Source organism: Elephas maximus, chromosome X (genome assembly GCF_024166365.1).
Source record: "Elephas maximus indicus isolate mEleMax1 chromosome X, mEleMax1 primary haplotype, whole genome shotgun sequence".
Taxonomy (NCBI): Eukaryota; Metazoa; Chordata; class Mammalia; order Proboscidea; family Elephantidae; genus Elephas; species Elephas maximus.
In genome coordinates this window covers 78,070,444-78,088,317 of record NC_064846.1, presented here as the reverse complement: position 1 = coordinate 78,088,317, position 17,874 = coordinate 78,070,444, and the positions used below count along the sequence as shown (strand labels likewise).

At 36.2% G+C, this 17,874-nt stretch overlaps 1 protein-coding gene across 4 annotated transcripts in view; it reads left to right on the top strand.

Annotated features, from left to right (window-relative positions):
• DACH2 (dachshund family transcription factor 2) overlaps nt 1-17,874 on the top strand; it is a 758,076-nt gene that overhangs the window by 721,742 nt on the left and 18,460 nt on the right. For 2 of the 4 annotated variants that reach the window (XM_049872470.1, XM_049872469.1), the window contains exons 8-9: nt 15,660-15,808; nt 15,934-16,081. In XM_049872470.1, coding sequence (XP_049728427.1) covers nt 15,660-15,808; nt 15,934-16,081 — 297 coding nt within the window. The remainder of the gene's footprint in view (nt 1-15,659; nt 15,809-15,933; nt 16,082-17,874) is intronic. The other 2 variants (XM_049872468.1, XM_049872467.1) reach the window with 1 other exon arrangement.

Genomic DNA, 17,874 nt, shown 5'->3' with positions numbered 1-17,874 from the left:
CAGCCAGGATCCATCTGACATCAGCAATGATATCCCTGGTCCCACGTCCTCTTCTGAAATCGGCCTGAATTTCTGGCAGTTCCCTGTCGATATACTGCTGCAGCCGTTTTTGAATGATCTTCAGCAGAATTTTGCTTTCAAGTGATATTAATGATATTGTTCTATAATTTCCACATTCAGTTCGATCACCTTTCTTGGGAATAGGCATAAATACGAATCTCTTCCAGTCAGTTGGCCAGGAAGCTGTCTTCCATATTTTTTGGCATAGATGAGTGAGCACCTCCAGCGCTGCATCTGTTTGTTGAAACATCTCAATTGATATTCCATCAATTCCTGGAGCCTTGTTTTTCGCCAATGCCTTCAGAGCAGCTTGGACTTCTTCCTTAAGTACCATCGGTTCCTGATCATATGCCACCTCTTGAAATGGTTGAATATCGACTAATTCTTTTTGGTATAACGACTCTGTGTATTCCTTCCATCTTCTTTTGATGCTTCCTGCGTTGTTTAATATTTTCCCCCATGGAATCCTTCACTATTGCAACTCGATGCTTGAATTTTTTCTTCAGGTCTTTCAGCTTGAGAAACGCGGAGTGTGTTTTTCCCTTTTGGTTTTCCATCTCCAGCTCTTTGCACATGTCATTATAATACTTTACTTTGTCTTCTCGAGAGGCCCTTTGAAATCTTCTGTTCAGTTCTTTTACTTCATCAATTCTTCCTTTTGCTTTAGCTGCTCGACACTCAAAAGCAAGTTTCAGAGTCTCCTCTGACATCCATCTTGGCCTTTTCTTTCTTTCCTGTCTTTTCAGTGACCTCTTGCTTTCTTCATGGATGATGACCTTGATGTCATTCCACAACTCGTCTGGTCTTCGGTCACTAGTGTTCAATGCATCAAATCTATTCTTGAGGTGGTCTCTAAATTCGGGTGGGATATACTCAAGGTCATATTTTGGCTCGTGGGGTTGCTCTGATTTTCTTCAGTTTCAGCTTGAACTTGCATGTGAGAAATTGATGGTCTGTTCCACAGTCAGCCCCTGGCCTTGTTCTGACTGGAGATATTGAGCTTTTCCATCGTCTCTTTCCACAGATGTAGTCAATTTGATTTCTGTGTGTTCCGTCTGGCGAGGTCCATGTGTATAAAAAAAAAGTCACTGTTTATGTTGGTGAAAGAAGGTATTTGCAATGAAGAAATCGTTGGTCTTGGAAAATTCTATCATTTGATCTCCGGCATTGTTTCTATCACCAAGGCCATATTTTGCAACTACTGATCCTTCTTTGTTTCCAGCTTTTGCATTCCAATTGCCAGTAATTATCAGTGCGTCTTGATTGCATGTTCGATCAGTTTCAAACTGCAGCAACTGATAAAAATCTTCTACATCTTCATCTTTGGCCCTAGTGGCTGGTGCATAAATTTGAGTAATAGTCATATTAACTGGTCTTCCTTGTAGGCGTATGGATATTATCCTATCACTGACAGCGTTGTACTTCAGGATAGATCTTGAAATGTTCTTTTTGACGATGAATGCAACAGCATTCCTCTTCAAGATGTCATTCCCAGCATAGTAGACTATATGATTGTCTGGTTGTTAGGAAAATAAAATATGATACTATAAAACCTTAATTAATGGTTGGACATTAACTAATACATCAATTTACCACAGAAACTCTTTTAAGAAATTTCTTGGGCAACTCCTGGAATCAATGCACATGAAATGCAATCTTTTTTACCAGAAAAAAAGAAAAATCCACATCTAGAAAGCAAGCATAGTTTCAGTTTCAGTGAACCTTTCCAAAAAAAAAAACCCAGTTCCGTTGAGTCAATTCCAACTCATAGCGACCCTATAGGACAGAGTAGAAGTGTCCCAGAGAGTTTCCAAGGAGTGCCTGGCAGATTCGAACTGCTGACCATTTGGTTAGCAGCCGTAGCATTTAACCACTACGCCACCAGGGTTTCCAGGGAACCTTTATTGAGGGCTAAGCACCATGCTAGGTATTTCAACTTTAAGTTTTCCGTTTAAATTTTCCACACACACTCTCAGGTAGTTCTTACTAATCTGCAAATAAAGACGTTGAAGTGTAAAGATGTGACATCTGAAGACATAAAGAGATTCAGTCAGGTTTATTGAGCTTCAAGTAGACTATCTGACTCATATATTTTAGAAAAAACCTATTAAAAGTTAAAACAAAGACAGAAGTGGGGAAGAGGTTTTATGATTAACTTTTGAATAGACATTCAGTTAAACTGAATGATGATATTTGTGAAAGCTTTCTTATTGATTGTGTTTTTTTGTAATTATTTCTCTTTGTTATATAGTGTTATTAATGGAAATCACTACTATGCTCTTCAACTCACAAATCTATGAACTCACTTAAATTTGCACCATAATGACTGGAATAACTGGGTACTCAATAAGTGTTTGTGATAAAAATCACAGTTAGTTGTTAATCTTAAAATAGAAGAGAGTAAAATTGAAAAAAGTCCTACAAACTAAACTAGAAATGAAAATGAGCAAAAGATAGTACTAAAACATTAAATAAAAATGGCACATTGTGTTCTACTGATGGCATTCACTCCTTCCTGCCACCTTGTCTCTATTCTTATGAATTATTTTAATATTATTTTTTTTACAGGAAAATAATTTGTTCACCAGATGGCATAAGACCTCATGGCAACAGACAACATCTAAAAATAGAGTTTGTGCATTTGGTGAAGGTTGATGAATTGAGCATTACTAATGCCTGAAGCCCTGGTGGGCAGTGGTTAAGCACTTGGCTGCTAAACAAAAGATCTGTGGTTCAAATCCACCAGCTGCTCTGTGGGAGAAAGATGTGGCAGTCTGCTTCTGTAAAGATTACATCCTTGGAAACACTATGGGGCAGTTCTACTCCATCCTATAAGGTCACTATGAGTCGAAATCGACTCAATGGCAATGGGTTTGTTTTTCTTTGTTTGTTTTTTGGTTTAATAGATGCCTGCTTTTGTGATAAAGCTTAAGAGATTTTCAGAGGAGAAGCAAAAATTTCAATGGTCTTACTGTCCACGTTATACACGACAAAGGGGAAATTTTGGAAATTGCAACACTTTGCCCTAATAATTATAATGCATTTTAAAGAAAATCCAGCTTTGTAAAATAATTAAATCAAATGATTAGGGTCACTTTGAACTGGCTAGGTTTAGAACAATGTTTCAATTATTATTTTAAGACTTATCTATTAGGAAAACGTTGACTTATTCGTTTTTTTCTATCATAATTATATGGTGCTTCAGTGCCTCAATTTCTCAGCTAAGACTGAAAAATCAGTGTGTATTCTGACTCTGTGTATGTTTGGTGGCTGAGGGAAACAAAGTATATCCAATTTTATATCGTTAGTACTGTGGTAGCATCAAAGAATTTTATAAATATACACAGATTTTTAATAGGAATAATTTCACAGTTTTTCATGAGAATATTGATATAATGTCAAATTTACACATTTTCCATTAAAGGCTTTATAAGAGGTAACATATTGTAAATTTTTATGTATACCGTTCTTGTCATGTTTTCCATGACAGTGTCATTCTGATTTTGAATCATCTAAAGACAACTATTTAAAAAAGACATTGCGATAATAAGCAATATAAATCATATTTTAAATGCAGCAAAATTTGAGCTACATGTAACCCAGTAATTTCTCAAATGTGATCCCCACATGAGCAAAATCTGCATCAGATGGGAACTTATTAGGAATTCAAATTGTCAGGCACTATCATTGACTTAAGGAGCCCTGGTGGTGCAGTGGTTAAGTGTTTGACTGCTAACTGAAAGGTTGACAGTTTGAACCCACAAGCCACTCCAAAGGGCAAAGATGTGGCAGTCGGCTTCTGTAAAGATTACAGTCTTGGGAACCCTATGGGACAACTCTACTCCGTCCCATAGGGTCACTATAGGGTTGCTGTAAATTGGAATCAACTCAAAGGCAATGGATTTGGTTTGCTTTTTTTTTTTTTAAACACATCTCTGAAAAGCATCAGCTTCCTACACAATTGACCCCCCACTTCCAATCCTGTCCCTTGTTTGCCGTTTTATGATGCAGACTGTATATTACTTCTCCCACTTTGCAGCCTTTTACACGGAAGAAGCCAGGCTGGTTTTTTGGAGAAGGAATTTGTACATGTTGTTTCTATAAGGAATTCTTGCCTTCCTTGCAGTTTTTAGATCAACTTTAGACTTTATATGAAGCTTCTTTCTATACTGGAATCTTTTTTTTTTTCTATTTCTAGGCTCTAGAAAATATAAATTTTCTTTTAAAAAGTCAGTCAGGTTTGCTTTATCCCTGACCCAATAATAGATCATCTCAGAGATGATAGGTAAGTATGTGTCTAGGTGAGAAAGATTTATGGTTTAATATTTTTTTGCTCAAAGGACTATGATATTTAGACAAGTTTAATAATTGTACACTAGTTCTACTTATGACAACTGTATAAGCCATTTTTCAAAATTATAAAATTTCAATTTGTCGGGGTATTTGGAGACTATGGTAGTCATTGATTTTAGTGGAAAGACTGAGAGTTGATCAGAAACTCTTCACCTCTATTCTTCCCACCATGTACCTATTAAAAAAAAAACTTTTAAAATTATATATTAATGTATTTTTGAATATAAAGAAATAATAGAATCAATCTGATGATTGTAAGTCTTACATGGCTTTAAGTTTACCCGTCTACACATCCAAAAGTTGTTGTAAGGGTTATAGCCACAGGATAGATACTGTTCTAGACACTGGGGAGATAGCAATGAAAAAAATTAAAATAAAAAAAAATACAAAGGCCTCCACTGTTGTGGCAATTATACTGTACAGGTAGTCCTTGACTTATGACGAGGTTCCATTCTGACAACTTCATCATAAGTCGAATACCTCTTTTTTTGGCTTTCATTATTATTGCCTTTTATTATCAGTATCTTTATAAATTTGATCTTTATTTGTTTTTGTGGGTTGAAAACATTGCATATAAACACCTGCAAGTGAACATCTGAGAATGGTAACATCAGCAAATTATAAGCCTCAATATTTTATGTAGTACCTATTACTAACAAAAAGATGCACACACATACACAAAGAGAGTCATAAGTGCTGCTCCTTGTAACTTGAACACTTTGTAAGTCGAGATCTACCTATAGTGCGATGAAAATAGGTAATAAAAATAATAAGTAATTTATACATTATATTAAACGATAACAAATTTTGTAGAAGAAAAGAAAGCATGTTAAGGGGGTAGAGGTAGGGATGAAGGTTGCAGTGTTAAATGGAATGGTCAGTAGAGGTTTCACTAAGAAAGTAACATTTGAGCAAAGACTGGAAGGAAGAGACACTAAATTAAATTGTCAAAACTCTAAAACATACCTTGTAAAGTACTTTGTTAGTTCTAAATTATCGATTTCCTTTTTAAGCTTATTAAAACCTCTGGTAGAAATTCGGTGCAGAAAGGAAGATCTAGTTAACTGCCCATTCCTGAGATTTTCCTATATAGCTCTGCAACAATGATTCTCAACCACTACTAACATTTGGCCACTACTCATTTTTTCATCTGTCAGTTTCTTGTACTATTGTGGTTTTTTGTGTTGCTGTGATGCTGGAAGCTATGCCACTGGTATTTCAAATACCAGCACTGTTGTGCATGATGGACAGGTTTCAGCGGAGGTTCCAGACTAAGATTAGAAAGAAGGACCTGGAAGTCTACTTCTGAAAAAATTGTCCAGTGAAAACCTTATGAATAGCAGGAAAATAATTTATGATATAGTGTCAGAAGTTGAGCCCCTCAGGTTAGAAGGAACTCAAAATATGACTGGGGAAGATCTGCCTCCTAAAAGTAAAATTGACTTTAATGACATGGATGGAGTAAAGCATTCAGGACCTGCATTTGCTGCTGTGGTGTGACTCAAAATGAGAAGCAACAGCTACAAACATCCATTAATAACTGGAACATGGAAGGTACAACATATGAATCAAGGAAAAAGGTAAGTTGTCAAAAATGAAATGGAATACTTTAAGATCCATATCCTAGGCATTAGTGAGCCGAAATGGACTGGTACTAGCCATTTTGAATAGGACAATCATATGGTCTACTATGCTGGGAATGACAAATTGAAATGGAATGGCATCACATTCATCTTCAAAAAGAACATTTCAAGATCTATCCTGAAATACAACACTGTCCATGATAGGATAATATCCATATACATACAAAGGAGATCAGCAAATATGGCTATTATTCAAAATTATGCACCAAGCACTAATGACAAAGATGAAGAAATTGAAGATTTTTACCAACTTCTGCAGTCTTAAATTGATCAAACACACAATCAAAATGCATTGATAATTACTAGTGATTGGAATGCAAAAGTAGCAAACAAGAAGGATCAGTAGCTGGAAAATATGACCTTGGTAAAAGAAATGACACAGAAGAACACATGATAGAATTTTGCAAGACCAATGGCTTATTCATTAGAAATACCTTTTTTTCAACAAAGTGGGGGCTATATACATGGAACCCTCCAGATGGAATACACAAGAATCAAATTGATTACATCTGAGGAAACAGGGTGGAAAAGCTCAATAAATAAAGTCAAAACAAGACCAGCAGCTGACTGTGGAACAGACCATCAGTTGTTCATATGCAAGTTCAAGTTCAAGCTGAAGGAAATTAAAACAAGTCCACAAGAGTGAAAGTATAACCCTGATTGTTTCCCACCTGAATTTAGAAACCATCTCAAGAATAGATTTGACACATTAAACACTAATGAACAAAGATCAGAAGAGTTGTGGGATGACATTAAGGACATGTTACATGAAGAAAGCGAAAGGTCATTAAAAAGACAGAAAAAGAAAAAAAAGAGAGAACAAAATAAATGCCAGAAGAGACTCTTAAACTTACTATTGAATTTAAAGCAGCTAAAGCAAAATGAAGAATTGATGAAGTAAAAGAGCTGAACAAAATTTTTCAAGAATAAGAAGAGAAAGTAAAGTATTAGAAAGAAATATGCCAAAGACCTAGAATTAGAAAACCAAAAGAGAAGAACACACCAGGCATTTCTCATGCTGAAAGAACAAAAGAAAAATTTTAAGTGTGGAGTTGCAATATTAAAGGATTCTATGGGCAAAAAATTGAATCATACAGGAAGCATTAAAAGAAAATGGAAGGAATATACACAGTCACTGTACAAAAAAAAAAAAAAAAAAGGTCAATGTTCAACCATTTCAGGATGTAGCATAGGATCGAGAACTGATGGTACTAAAGAAAGAAGTCCAAGCTGCACTGAAGGCATTGGTAAAAAACAAGCCTCCAGGAATTGACAGAATATCAGTTGAGATGTTTCAACAAGCAGATGCAATGCTGGACGTGCTCACTTGTCTATGCCAACGGACTGAAAGAAATCCATATACATACCCATTCCAAAGAAAGGTGATCCAATGAAATGTGAAAATTACCGAACAACATCATTAATATCAAGTACAAGTAAATTTTTTTTTTTCTGAAGACAACGCAAAAATGATTACAGCAATACCTCTACTGGGAACTTCTAGACATTCAAACTGGATTCACAAGAGGATGTGGAACGAAGGATATCATTGCTGATGTTGGTTGGATCATGGCTGACAGCAGAGAATACCAGAGAATGCCGGTGCTTTATTGACTATGCAAAGGCATTTGACTGTGTGGACCTTGACAAATTATGGATAATATTGCAAAGAACGGGAATTCCAGAACACTTAATTGTGCTCATGCAGAGCATTTACATAGACCAAGAGTCAGTCATTTGAACAAGACAAGGGGATACTGCGTGGTTTAAAATCAGGAAAGTTGTGTGTCAGGGTTGTATCCTTTCACATACTTATTCAATCTGTGTGCTGATCAAATAACCCGAGAACCTGGACTATAGGAAGAAGAATATGGCAACAGGATTGGATTAAGACACATTACAACTTGCAATATGCAGATGACAGAACTTTTTTTTTAATTGTGCTTTAAGTCAAAGTTTACGAATCAAGCCAGTCTCTCATACACAAACTTATACACACCTTGCTATGTACTCCTAGCTGCTCTCCCACTAATGAGACAGCACATTCCTCCTCTCCACTGTGTATTCCCTGTGTCCATTCAACCAGCTCCTGTCCGCCTCTGCCTTCTCATCTCCCCTCCAGACAGAAGTTGCCAACATAGTCTCATGTGTCTATTAGAGCCAAGAATCTCACTCTTCACAAGTATCATTTTCTGTCTTATATAAAAAAAAAAAAAAATTTTTTACAGTCCAATCCCTGTCTGAAGAGTTGGTTTTGGGAATGGTTCCAGTCTTGGGCTAACAAAAGATCCAAGGACAATGACCTCCGGGGTCCCTCTCATCTCAGACCATTAAGTCTGGTCCTTTTACGGGAATTTGAGGTCTGCATCTCACTGTTCTCTTGCTCCATCAGTGATTCTCTGTTGTGTTCCCTGTTAGAGCAGTCATCAGTGGTAGCTGGGCACTATTTAGTTCTTCTGGTCTCAGGCTGACATAGTCTCTGGTTTATATGGTCCTTTCTGTCTCTTGGGCTCATCTTTACCTTACGTCTTTGGTATTCTCCATTCTCCTTTGCTCCAAGTGGGTTGAGACCAATTGATGCACCTTAGATGGTTGCTTGCTAGCGTTTAAGACCCCAGATGCCACTCACCAAAGTGCGATGCAGAATGTTTTCTTAATACATTTTGTTATGCCAATTGACCTAGATTTCCCCTGAAAACATGATTCCCAAACCCCCATCCCTGCTACTCTGGCCTTCGAAGTGTTCAGTTGTATTCAGGAAACTTCTTTGCTTTTGGTTTAATCCAGTTGTGCTGACCTCTCCTGTATTGTGTGTCGTCTTTCCCTTCACCTAAAATAGTTGTCTACTGTCTAATTAGTGAATACCCCTCACCCTCCCTCCCCATGCTTATAGCCATCAAAGAATATTTTCTTCTGTGTTTAAACTTTTTCTTGAGTTCTTATAATAGTGGGTAGATGACACAACTTTGCTTGCTGCAAGTGAAGAGGACTTAGAGCATTTACTGATAAAGATGAAAAACTACAGCCTTCCATATGGGTTACACCTCAACATAAGGAAAACAAAAATTCTCACAACTGGACCAATAAGCAGCATCCTGATAAAGGAGAAAATACTGAAGTTGTCAAGGATTTCATTTTACTTGGATCTTTAAAGTATTGCAAAGTAAATATGTCACTTTGAGGACTAAGGTGTGCCTGACCCAGCCATGGTGTTTTCAATCACCACATGTGCGTGCAAAATATGACAATGAATAAGGAAGACAGAAGAAGAATTGATGCCTTTGAATTATGATTTTGGTGAAGAATATCAAATATACCATGGACTGCCAGAAGAATGAACAAACCTGTCTTGGAAGAAATACAACCAGAATGCTCCTTAGAGGTGAGGATGCCAGGACTTCGTCTCACATACTTTGGACATGTGATCAGGAGGAACCAGTCTCTGGAGAAGGACATCGTGCTTGGAAAAATAGAGGGTCAGTGAAAAAGAGGAGGGCCCTCGAAGAGATGGATTGACACAGTGGCTGCAACAATGGGCTCAAAGATAGCAACATTGTGAGGATGATGGGAACAGGCAGCTCTATGAGTCGGAACTGATTCCACGTCACCTAAAAATGACACTGATATATGGATTGGATAATTATTTGTTTACAGTGGGTTGTCTCTCCCGTGCATTATAGGGTATTTAGCAACATCCATGGCCTCTACCACTAGATGCTAGGCATCTGCCATCCAGTCTTGACAACCAAAAATGTCCCTGGAGGTGGGGGGGGTGTGTGTGTGCAAAATTTCCTCTGATTGAGAACAACTGACCTAGACTTAATAAGTCCCTTTAGATCTTAGGTTATTGAGAAAGTAATATTGGCCTAATTGCAGGTAAAGGGAGGTGCATCTGGTTATTTCCTATAAAAGGATCTTTCCAAACATAATATTTCATGAGATGTTAAGAGATGCTTAGGTGATCAAATGTGTTATTGTATTCCTCTCTCTTACTCTTAGAAATTTCTGCTAACCAAAAGGTCGGCAGTTTGAATCTACCTGCCACCCCTTGGAAACCCTATGGGGCAGTGTTACTCTGTTCTATATGGTCACCATTAGTTGAAATCGACTCAACAACAATGGGTTTGGTTTTTTTTGGGATCAGACATTGTTCTAAGAGCTTTACAAATAGTACTTCATTAATCCTTAAACAAATGAAGTAGATATTGTTATTATTATCCTAATTTTACAGGTGAAGAAACTGAGGCACAGAAAGATTAAGGCCCAGAAGCTTGCAAATCATAGAGTGGAGATTCAAACCCAGGCAGTCAGGCTGCAGAGACTTTTGCTCTTCATCACTATGCATATCTTAACATGTAACATACTTGTTTGAATGCATATTTTATTTTAATTTACAGGCTCTGAGATCTATTTTACAAATAAAAATAGAGTGCCCACTTAAATTCAATTTCAGGTAAACAATGAATCAATTTTTACTGTAAATATGTCTCATGTAATATTTCAGATATTGGGTACATGGTTTAGTCCAGCTTTCTCAGCACTGATTTGAGCAAAGAATCTTTTCTTGTTGGCACACCTAATATCCTACGGAAGTTCCAAAGGACTGTGTTCAAAGGACAGTGGGAACACTTTTCAGCTAGACAGTGAATGATTTAGATTTGAGTGCTCACTCCAGACCTCAGAGGTCTCTAGTTTTATAAACTCCTAGAGCCACTTAACAATGTATGCCACGTGATTTCATGTTTAACGTCTACTTCTGTAAGTTGTTTACTTTTTTTCCAAAATAATTTGCCAGCTTCTTAATGCCAGGGACTGGGTATCATACTTCTTCCAGACCCTTCACTAGATAATAGTATTTGTTATTGGCATAATATTGTGTCTGAAAGAGGATTTGTTTCTAGGTCATAGTTTATAAAAGATGCTTATAGACCAAATTACTTATCTATGGATCCGGAGCAAAACAGGGCAATAATTGGTTTTAGAAATATTCTATTTCACTTTCTCAGGCTGGTACCCCTTCATTCCTTTGCTACTAGCCTTCTATTTTCATTTATCAGATTTAATTTAATTTCATATCCCTAAAGAAATATAATAGTTTGGGTATCAGGTTTTCTTTTTCCACTATTTCATTTGATGATGGTGATATTTGAGAAGTCATTGTTCAACTCAGACTGTGAACACTTCCTTATATTCATGCAGGTCAGATCATTACACAGCAGTTGGCCGTTTTGTTGTTATTGTTCCTCAGTTTGGAAGAGGGAAGCAGGTGTCTTGCTTGTGTTGAATGTAATACTAATGACATTGCCAAAGGAGAGTCCCTTGGGCCAGCCATATTTAGGAGAAAGCTCTCAAATCAAATAATGAAATATAATTTACTTGTTAAAGAATAAAACTGATGGCCTGGTAGATAGCTGCATTTTTCCACTGCTGAGTGAGTCAGCTATGTTCAATTTCTATTCCAGTATCACAATCCTCAAGGCCCAGAGGAAAAAGGAAACATTTAACTCCAGGGAAAAGTAGGAGAATAAGCACTAAAGTAATATAAAGTCTCTAGCTGCCTTGACTTTAATTTTCAGGGGGGCTTTTTCCATTCTGAGCACTTACTGTATATTTAACTATTTTTCTACAAATAAAGTTCTTGTCAACTTTTACATCTATTCATCTAGGCCCCAAGCAAGAAATTAAAGAGCTTGTTCTCTAAATGGATTTCTGAGTGCTATTACAAAGTACGGCAAGTTTCACAGTTTCAATAAAAGCGGTCTTCATTTTGCTTCAATAAATGGAGAGGTTGCTCATGTCTTTGGCTAGATAACAGCTGTCCTCTCTTTGTTTGTTAATTTATAGTATTGCATTATATATTCTGATAAAGGATTTAACGTATAGATTTTGAACTCCAGCTTTTTAAATCAAAATGCTCAATCAAAACCCTTTCTCCCTGAATTACAGATAGATGCTCTTATTTAACTGACAATCTGTTTGTATTACTTTCCCATTTTTAATTGCTTTACTGATTAGGATTTCTCAAGCTTACCTTATAAATTATGGCACAGAAGTTCACTTATTCAAATACGGGGAAAAATGTAGATGCCATTCAGACGTGAAGACCTATTACAAGATTGAAATAGATTTTCAATGCATTTATCATTCATCTTTGTAGCATGTGATTTCAATCAGAAGAAGAAAAAAAAAGATGAATGATTTGAGAGTCTCCACTTGTATACACTAACACATAATATGCTTCTACTAGTTTTTGGCTATTACAGACCTTAACATGCAATGTGACCTTGGTCTGCAAAACATGTTTGGTTAGCACAGAAACTTAATCATAACAAGTCGTAAGTAGAATCCTTCTTCTTTACTGCCCTTTTTCTAGCAGTAGGAAATTTATTGCTTGTGGGACAGGTAGGATATGAACAATGGGCCAAATAGAGTCCAGGGTTATCTCATCTGTGTGAAAACTGCTGCTGAAAATCGATGTGACCTCTGCTACACTGTCATCCCAGTTCCCACCCTCTGTGTCCTATTTGTCTTTTGGTAGAAGCTTAGATCTGTGTGCTGTCTCTATGTGTCTCTCTTGGGCCAGATTATCAAAATGAATCATTGCCTGCATACCTCTTATATTTCTATTTATTTTCTTGGTGTTGACTAGGTCTGATGAAATATGATTCTTTTTGCATTTGATCCTCACTGCAGCAAGCAGCACCTAATTCAGCTGTGTCTATCTCTTTAAAGAAGACTAATACTATTTTGAAACTTCAATCTACTGTACAGCAACATTAAAAACCATAGACTACGCAACCTGTCTTCATAGTCCATAGTAATTTTCCTTCCAGGCAATTTAATAGCATAACTTTTGTTTCCAAATAGAACACTTCCAGCAATTTTAATACAGTTATAATTTTGTTTTGTACATTCTAAATGTATTGCTTTCCTTTTTAGGTATTTTGCTTTGTTGAATACCCCTTAGATTCTTAACACTGAGATTGCATGTGTATGGAGAGGGATACATAGCAAGGAATCTATTAATTTTAAGAACTTTGCCCCTATATAAAATATTTAATCAGGGGAAACATTATGTTGTCTCTGAATCAGCAGGAAATCAATGTTCTAACTTTGTAACAGTTCCTTTTGTAAAAATACATCTTCCAGGCTACATAAATTTGTGCTTTAAAATGTATACACGTCAATATAAAAGTGAAGATTATTGATATTGACAGATCTTTATGAAGTCATTCAATCCACGTAATGCACCCATGTGGGGAAGACAAAATACTACCCAAACACAGACTTCATAAAATACAAAGAAAGCAGAATATTGTTGGGTTGATTTTCAGTAAATGTACTTTAGAAATATTAATGTTGCTGCCTAAGACATGTTTTAGGATTTAATTTTGTTATGAGATAATATTTCAAATGTTAAAACCTTGTAGTTGAATTAGGTGACAGTATTTGTGATAATGTTCTGATTCCGTCTAGAATACATCTATTTCTTCCAACCTTTCTACTGACTTAAAAAATAAAAATAAAAAGGGAATGAATGTCAGGGTTAATTTTAAATATGCACCTAATATAATTAAATATTAGTCACATAAAACTATAAGGGAGTTGTAGAAAACACATGCCAGATACATAGGACCAGAGTATTTAAGTTTTACTAAAAATCAATTCCTAGGAAAATATTCATCAGAGCTTCATGCACTAAAATAAAATTAACAGGATGTTTTATGGATTTTATTGAATTCTCTAAGAACAATACACAAATACTCTTTTTAAACATTTGAATTCAAAGAAAGTGAAATTTTTGGTTCTGTAAAATAATCAATTAGCATTTTTATCCCTATAGGTTTTGGCAAAATAGAAATTGTACAGACAACCTGTATTAAGAGTATTTTATTCAGAGATAATGCTATTCCATTAGTAATCTCACTGAAGGTTCCCGCAATCGTACACCACTGCTTCCCACACAAGAAATCCCACAGCAAGCCGTGATGACTGTGAAATCAATGAAGCTCAAGACTTTGCACACTACGTATATAGGGTTCTTGCAGTTGAAAAATGAGGTCTAACTGCTTGGCAAATCCATAATTGTGCCCCTGCAGAACCAGAATCAATAGCTAGGTTTTTTAGTTTTCAAACCATATGAAAGTTGGTTATGTCTAGATTCATGCCTCATCCTTTGTTGAATGAATCTTATTAGAATATATGGGTCACTGAAAATTTTTCTGACTTGACAGATTCTTATTTTTTAAGCTTTGCTTGTGTCTTGTTACTGAAATTAAGAGACTGTAGTGAGTAAAGTAGCTTAGTTTGAGGTGCCATGATTTAACCTTATCACGCACTGCTGTTGAAGCCACAAGAGTAACTGAGTTTGTATGGCTACATCCCTGAGATGATGTATCTGTAGACATTTCTTTTTACAGATGTCAAAATAACCTCCCTCCCTAATTGCAGAGGAAACTTTGCTGTATGGTTCATACATCTCACATAAAAGATTGTCAACCAGAATTCAGGTAGATTCCCAAGTACTTAGGCTTCTCAAAGTAAGAGGAGATTCCTTCTATAATTAGATTTATCTGTCCAAAACAAATTTGAAGCTTTGTAAGAGAAAGAAATTCTTTTGATGTCTCTTTATCTGACGATAAGAAAGAATCCCATCAAACTAACGAGAATATGGGAAAAGATAATATAAAAATATTAGAAGAGAAAAGATACAACTGATGTTTTTACACCACAGGTAATATTTTTCTCATGAAGAATATTCCTAAAAATAAAAATCAACACTGGAAACAATCCAAATGTCCATCAACTGGTAGTTGAACAAAATGTAGTATATCCAAATGATGGAATATTATACAGCAATTAAAAAGAACAAGTTACTGATGCATGCCACAATATAGATAAACCACAAAAACATTATGCTAAGTGAAAGAAGCCAGACACAAAAATACCACATATTGTGTGATTCCATTTATATGAAATGTCTAGAAAAGGCAAATATATGAGACAGAAAGTAGATTGTTTCCTGGGGCTGGGATGGGAAAGAGGATTAACTGTAAATAAGCCTAAGGGCTTTTCTTGGAGAGTTGGAAAGGATTTAAAATAGATTTGTGATGATGGTTGCACAACTCTGTAAATGTACTATAAATAATTTAATTGGCACACTTAAAGCAGGTACATTTTATGGTATATAAATTATTCCTCAATAAATCCGTTAAAAAATAATGTAGATAAATAGATGATAGATAGCTAGATTTGAAGGGAAATAATAAAAATCATTTATGCTTTTTCAGGAAATGACTAGATTACTTAATTTATAAGTATTCACAAATATAAGTGTCAATTGTATATATCTTAACATTTTTATTCTAATTTCATGCCTCTTTAGCAGTAAATGTTCCAGTTGCAGTAGCTCTTCACCACACCATTTATTTAGACAAATTAGAAGCATCTAGGGAGTAAGAATTGCTTTTTATTATGAATTTTCCATCATTTAGTTATTAGAAACAAAACCTTTATTGATACCTATTAGTGGTGAAGGCAACATAGTGAAATTTTTGAGCTTTTAATGAGTGTACTTTCTGATACTAATTTTGTTTTTTTCAGAAGAGGTACCAGTTCAAATCCCAATGATGAAGCCCCCCTTGGACAAGATCCAGCTGACTCCTGGGCAGGCATTGCCTTCAGGATTTCCTGGACCATTCATTTTTGCTGATAGTCTGTCCTCCGTGGAGACTCTGTTGACCAACATTCAGGTCAACAATATTTCTATAAACAAAATAAATGTAATACAAGACATTAGCACCTACATAAATTATTTTATATTTGAGAAATTAAAACAGATAAGATGAACTGTATATCATTTGTTGTACTTGGACAGGGTCTACTGAAAGTGGCTTTGGATAATGCTCGCGTCCAGGAGAAGCAGATTCTGCAAGAAAAGAAAGAACTGCGAATGGAGCTCTATAGAGAAAGAGAAATTAGAGAAAACCTTGAAAGACAACTTGCAGTTGAGCTTCAAAGCAGAAGTAAGTGTAACAAGTTCAGTTACTGAGTGAATATTGTGCTGGAGGTATTTTAAATAGTAATAGAAATATTCTCAGGAATAGCTTCAAACTGCTAAAAATAAATGATCAGCTAAGAATCACATACCATGCATAAGCCTGAAGATAAGAAATTTCTACTGTCTCTTTTTGTAATAAAAGATCACGACCTAGACCTGCACTTTGGGGTAGTTGCAGATTTGGAAACACGAATATTCATAGTGCTCTCATAATTTCATAACATATACCTTAATATGGATAATGTAACAATTCCTTATATATGAAATACTCTGTGCCAGGCACAGTGCTAGACTCTGAGGTTATACAATGAATAACAGCCCTTGTCGTTGAGGATTTATATTTTGGAGGGCTAGGACAAGCAACCAGTTAATTTTAAAACAGAGTGACAAAAGCAGTGTTGTACAGTATATATATGTATGTATATATATATATATATATATATATATAGTGTTATATAGTGTATATGGTTATAAAGAGAGAGAGGGTAGTTAGCTCAGTTGTGGGGTTTGGTGGTTGAGGAAGGCTCCTGATGTTGACACATGAACCTGAGCCTTCAAGGATAAGGTGATTAAGAAAGGGCATCAGAGTGCCTGAGTGATCAGGGGATTCTAGACAGAGATGTTAGTTTGCAAAGGCATAGAGGCAAGAAACCTCATACATGGGTAACTATATACAGTTTATTATTACCGTGGCTTCGAATGTTAAGGAGTGAATGGTAGGAGATGATGCAGAAAGGGCGAAGGGAGAGGCTAAATTATGAAGGATGTTTTTAATCATGGGAAGGATTAGTTTGAGCTTTATCCTGTAAACCAAAAAAACCAAACCCACGGCCATCAAGTCGATCCCGACTCATAGCAGCCCCGAAGAGTTTCCAAGGCTGTAAATCTCTGTGGAAGCATACTGCCTCATCTTTCTCCCATGGAGCCGCTGGTGGTTTTGAACCACCGATCTTTTGGTCAGCAAACAATTGCCTTTACCACTGCAACACCAGGACTCTTTATAGTTGATGGGAGATAATAAAATATAAACAGGGAAGTCATCTGGTCTGATTCCAATTAGATAAACCACTCCAGTGTTGGGAATATATCAGAGGGGGTTTGACAGAAGACCAGAAGCAAGGAGACAATGTAAAAAAATTTGCTTTCATCCAGGCAGTAGTGATAAGGACTAAATCAGAATAGTGGAAGTAGGGATGGAGACAAATGGACCCAGAAAAAAACCCAGTGCCACCGAGTCGATCCCGACTCATAGCGACCCTATAGGACAGAGTAGAACTGCCCCATAGAGTTTCCAAGGAGCACCTGGCGGATTCGAACTGCCGACCCTTTGGTTAGCAGCCATAGCATTTAACCACTACGCCACCAGGGTTTCCGACAGACAGAATGGAGAAATCCTGAATTGTCCATCTATAGAATTAACTTTCCAACTGTGGATAACCATTTGATTGTGTACAATTTATATCAAACCCCCTCACCAAAAAACAAACAAACAAAACCCTTTTGTGATCAAGTGGAATCCGACTCATAGTGATCCTATAAGACGGAGTAGAACTGCCCCATAGGGTTTCCAAGGAGCAGCTGGTGGATTCATACTGCCGACCTTTTGGTTAGCAAACGAGCTCTTAACCAATATGCCATCAGGGCTCCACTTCATATCAAAACCATGGGAAATTAAAAAGCCTTACTTTAGTCAATAATTTCCAACTCTTTACTATATTTACCATAAAATACCAAACAGCAAAAGTGAGTATTGTGATT